A 5,109-nucleotide genomic window follows, 5' to 3' on the forward strand; every position below is an offset into this window, starting at 1 on the left:
ATATATATATATATATATATATATATATATATTAAGTTTAAAATATTAAAAATTAACAAAAAAAAATTATTAGTGCCATAGATTATGACGCGTATGTTAAGAAGAGGTTTTCAGCAGGTTATAACAAAAAATATTTTTCACCTTTTTGGAATCCAGCATCTTTGTTCGTATACCGTTTCATGTCTGACTCTTATACCATTTGTAACAGTTAAGTCTACCGTTAACAAACATTATTTGTCTCTCCACGTTACATGTCACCGTAACTCTCACAATTTTTAAATGTATCTATTGGAGAGAAGTATACACGCTCTTATAAATAATATTTTATTGTTAATTTATTAGACAAATTATTTGTTTACAGAAGGAATGAAAGAGAAAATAGAAAATCACAAGTCATCTCGCTGGAGAAAATGATTGATAGTTGTGTCACCGCAAAGTACGGACACGTCGACTGGGTACAGGCGGTTGCCGACATTGAAATTTAAGTACCATAACGTCCCACTCAATTGATCCCGATTTTATTTTTTATTTTTTTTCCTATCTCTAATTAGTTGCCGCCGCCGGTAGCCGGTAAAAAAGGAGGCTACAAACGAAAGGCAATTCCGACTCAAGATTCCTTCGCTACTTTTAAGTTATAATTTTTAATTTTTAATTCTGTGCCTAATTTTCGAAATTATTTAATATCTTTCGAATACTTTAAAGTTTTCGATTTAATTTTAAATTTATTAAGTATGTCTAATATTTTTGTAATTTTAATTTTAATAAATTATAATTTACGTATTTATCAAATAGATCAATGATTAATTAATTTTTTTAAAAGAATTGTTACATATAATATTAAATACTTAAGAATATATTTAAATTAAAATTTTAAAAAACTATTATATACAATAACATGCATAAGTTCAAATTCAGTTTCAAATATTTGATTTTAAAAATCATATAATATTTTTCAGCAATTGAGTTATATTTTGTCAATATAAACACAAATTAGTTTAATAAAAAGATTAATTAACCTCCTAAGTGTTGCTCTTGTAAATTAGAAGGCATGCTCAAATAGATTATGGAAGATATATTATAAATAACTAATATATTTTTTAAAAAAATTTAAAATAATAATAAAGTTTCAAGCTTTTGCTTTTGCAATTCGACTTGAATAGTTATTAATAAAACACCTTTACTTATTAAAAAAAATCAAAGTTAAGGCTTTAAATTACTACACAACATCCTTTATATGGTAAATATATTTCACAATAACTTTATTACTAGTACTTATATATAAATAATTAAACTTTTATAAAGGTAATTTAGTCCGTATACTTTAAAAGATCATAATAATTTAATATATGAACGGTTATTTGTTTAGTATCTATCATAAAAATATAATTAAGATTTTAATCAGGAAAACTCGAGTAGGTATAATAATAAAGAGTACAACCACAACTTACTCAGAAACTTTATATGTATAAAAGAGATTAGACGGTATACGTTCCCTGAATTCAAGTTAGATTCTATATATAACAATCGGATTTTTCAAAATTTACGTAAAAGATAAAGTTACATGAATTACAACATTACCTTATTTAAAATTCAAGTTAATTTATTTGGTATTTATGACCACAAAACTTCATTATTTTTTTAGGTCAAATGAAAACAGGGCCATGTAGAATGCTTTACACATCACACCCAAAGACATTTAAGAAATAAAAAATAAAAGAATTAAATGAGTACAGAACTCAGAAGAACCATCAATATTCAAACAATGTGCATCGAAACTCGAAACATAATATCATTTAAATAATGAGAAAACCCATTTTAATTTCGAAATTCAGAAACGACCGAAAAAAAATATATTAATTTTTTTTTTTAAAGGTGAAATAACAAAGTTTAGTGATAGATCCCTAAATTTTTAAAAATTTATTGGTAAATATTTGGTAATATATTTCTAATAAAATCTTAGTAATTCAAATAAATATTAACATTCTTCGAATAATATTTTTAATTAAGAAAATATAAAGTATGTCAAAAATCTATGAGACACCATTAAAATTCAAAGAATTTATTAGATGCAATTTAAAAAAAAAAAAAAGGAAGATATTTGATAAAATTTTTATTTGTTTAATTTATTCTAATTAGTATTTTATTTTATTTGGCAGAGATGGGCGTCTTGTATTTGAGGTTTGGAGCAACAAAACAAGTGTAAAAGTACAGCTAAGAATGAAGCCGACAGAGTAAAAACCATTTTTAAAACCAACCCAATTATACCAAAAACGTGTTGATTTCGAATTCTTTCTTCTTTTCTTTTTAATTTTTTATTTTTTTTAATTTTTAATTTTTAATTTTTTTTTTTTATCTCTTTCTCTCTCTTCCCCTTGAAACCCAATTCCCAAATTTCCCATATATCCAATCGACTATTTCTCTGCATGTGAAATGCTATTTATACAAACCCAGAATTTATTCAATCCTTCCAACAAAGCCCCATATGCGAAATCTCCAAGAAACTGATTCCTTTCAGTCAAGAAATCCTATTAATCCTTTTTTAGTTTTTCTGTTTATGGTTGTCATGTCTCACGATAGTCGGTGGACGAACATGACTCAGTCTTCGACTCAGTGGACTCGGTTGGAGGACAAGCTTTTCGAGGAGGCTTTGGTGGTGGTTCCAGAAAACTTGCCTGATCGGTGGCAGAGGGTCGCCGACCATGTCCCTGGAAAGTCGCCGTGGGAGGTTAAAGATCACTACGAGGCTCTGGTTCACGACGTCCTTGAAATTGACTCTGGCCGAGTTGAGTTGCCGAGTTATGCTGATGAAACGGCCGGGGGCTTGCCGGAATGGGACTCTTCTGGACAGATCTCTTTTGGAACCAGAGCCAAGGCTGGTGGGGATAACGAGAGGAAGAAAGGGACACCATGGACTGAAGAAGAACATAGGTAATCCATATATATACATTCTTTTTTACCCAACTTCTTTGTTTTCTGTTTGGCTGCTGAGAAAAATGGTGGGAAAACGGAAAATAGGAGAGAAATCTGTTGGGTTTTGTGTTTTGTGCTTCCAAATTGGGAATTCCAGAGATGCAAACAGTTTCTGATTTAGGAATATGCCTTTAATTGTGTGCTGTCCACCTCGAATTTTCAGTTTTTAAGGGTTTTTTTTCACAATTCTTTTGGAGTTACAACTCTGGCTTCTGAACTTCTATCTTAAGCAATGGAAAGTCCCTATCGTTTTGGGGTCCCTAAATTGAGGAAGAACAACACTGTTCCCTGAACAAGAATCAGGTGGCTGGCAGGAGATTTATCATTAACAACGAAGCCATCTTTCAGGATTGAGTTCTTGAGCAAGAATTCGGCCAAGAACATGGATTTTTGAACTTACTGACTTGTTTTCTCTGAACAACCGTAAGTGTGTGAGCTGGCTTTTGTAATGGATTAAGTTCTTAAGCTTATGACATTGACATTTAGAAACAACTGGGTTCATGGTTTGCCCATTTAACCAATGAGCTAAGTAATGGTATAGAAGGTTCTGCTACCATATTCGTAATGGATTCTTCATCAAGTTTTGAGTGTTGGCCTAAAAGCTAAAGTTGGCGTTTGATACAGTCTAATAGTTCTAGATTTCAATGCACCCTATGCTTTGAGATCTGTTCTAGCAGTGATTGGTTCATAATACATACCTAAAATTGTATTCTTCACTGGCTGTGGTTTCTTTTCCAAGTGTCATGTCAAATATGTAATGCTGTCTTTTATATGCTTTGTCACTCTTCGGTTTATGGATTTGTCATGAAAAGTTGTGTTTGACACTGTGACAGGCTATTTCTTCTTGGACTGAAAAAGTTTGGCAAGGGCGATTGGAGGAGCATCTCAAGGAATGTTGTGATCACAAGAACACCAACTCAGGTGGCCAGCCATGCCCAGAAATACTTTCTCCGACAAAACTCCGGTAAGAAAGAAAGGAAACGATCAAGCATTCACGACATCACAACAGTCGACAACAACTCCATCCCCATGCCTATCGACCCCAATTGGATATCTCCAGCCCCAAATCCAACCGTTCAATCAAGTATGCAGCAGGTAAGTCCCACAGGTCATTTGCAAGACCAAGGAGGCTCATTCGGGTTTCAAAATTACAGGTTCCCGATGTAGCCGTTGGCGGGATACCCTTACAATTCTACATTGTAAATACATGAAGAAATCCGTAAAGGCATACGTACCCGGGGTTTGGTTGTTCTTTTGGTTGCCACAGTTGAGGGAAACCTGATGATATGGAATTTGAACAGTGGTAGATTCCTGTCTGTAAGTACATAGAAGAAAAGAGGCATAAACCATTAGTAGAAACAGTAGTAGTGATGATTATTATTAGAAACAGCAGTTAAAAGTAATGTAAAAAGAAAGGAGGAGGGTAGGAAAAACACAGCATATGAATGGAAAATTCTTTGTTGGATTGTGACTAGTCCTGCAATCAGAATTAGCTGCAGGAAGCTCCACTTTAATTCACTAGATGATTGTTTGCTTTGTACTCAAGGAAATACAAAAAACCAACGGCCAGCAGTGTCTATTAGACTGAAGATTTAGACTGATCACTGTTCTCTTGTTGAATTGGGCTTGACTTTGTAAGAGTTCTTTTCTTTTTTTCTTCTTTTCTTCTTGTCAGAGAAAAATGGAGAGCCTTCAATTCCGCCGCCAGATTGGAGTTTATTCACAATCCCATCATACCATGTCTCTCCAATAATTGGAGAAAAGGAAAAAAAGTATATCATGCGCATGCATGGTGAATCATTTTGGTTTGAATTTCAAAGCATGATCAGAAATCATGTAACAAAAATACTTTTTCGAGATGGCTGATAATAAGTATTAATTGAAATGAAAAGGTAAAGAAAAGAAAAGTAAATATTTTAACGTAATGTTTCATTCTGAATTTATTGATTCTATGAACAGCTTCATCAAAGAATCCCGGCAGTTTCGAGAATGATAAAACAATTAAAAAAGATTAGTATGCAAGATAATTTCAAAAAGCACATACACCAAGACTGCCCTTGAATCGGTTTTACTGTCTTTACAATCACAGGAAATTACTCAATGAAGGATCAAACAAAAAAAAAAAAAAAAAAAAAAAAA

General features: G+C 32.2%; 1 protein-coding gene across 1 annotated transcript; it reads left to right on the plus strand.

The window, feature by feature from the left end:
- The first annotated feature begins 2,358 nt into the window (after positions 1–2,358).
- Positions 2,359–4,608, plus strand: LOC111488967 (transcription factor DIVARICATA-like). Its single transcript, XM_023136937.1, has 2 exons — positions 2,359–2,928; positions 3,804–4,608. Exons 1-2 carry the CDS (start codon positions 2,483–2,485, stop codon positions 4,135–4,137), a joined length of 780 nt encoding a protein of 259 aa, XP_022992705.1. The 5' UTR covers positions 2,359–2,482; the 3' UTR covers positions 4,138–4,608.
- Positions 4,609–5,109: the final 501 nt, after the last annotated feature.

This window comes from Cucurbita maxima, unplaced genomic scaffold (assembly GCF_002738345.1).
Source record: "Cucurbita maxima cultivar Rimu unplaced genomic scaffold, Cmax_1.0 Cma_Scf00014, whole genome shotgun sequence".
NCBI lineage: Eukaryota > Viridiplantae > Streptophyta > Magnoliopsida > Cucurbitales > Cucurbitaceae > Cucurbita > Cucurbita maxima.

Excerpts from the sequence above, each read along its gene's own strand:
- LOC111488967 (XM_023136937.1), top strand. The coding sequence starts at position 2,483 with ATGCGAAATCTCCAAGAAACTGATTCCTTTCAGTCAAGAAATCCTATT. Across the intron at positions 2,929-3,803 it reads TGGACTGAAGAAGAACATAG|GCTATTTCTTCTTGGACTGA; the intron begins GTAATCCATATA and ends ACACTGTGACAG.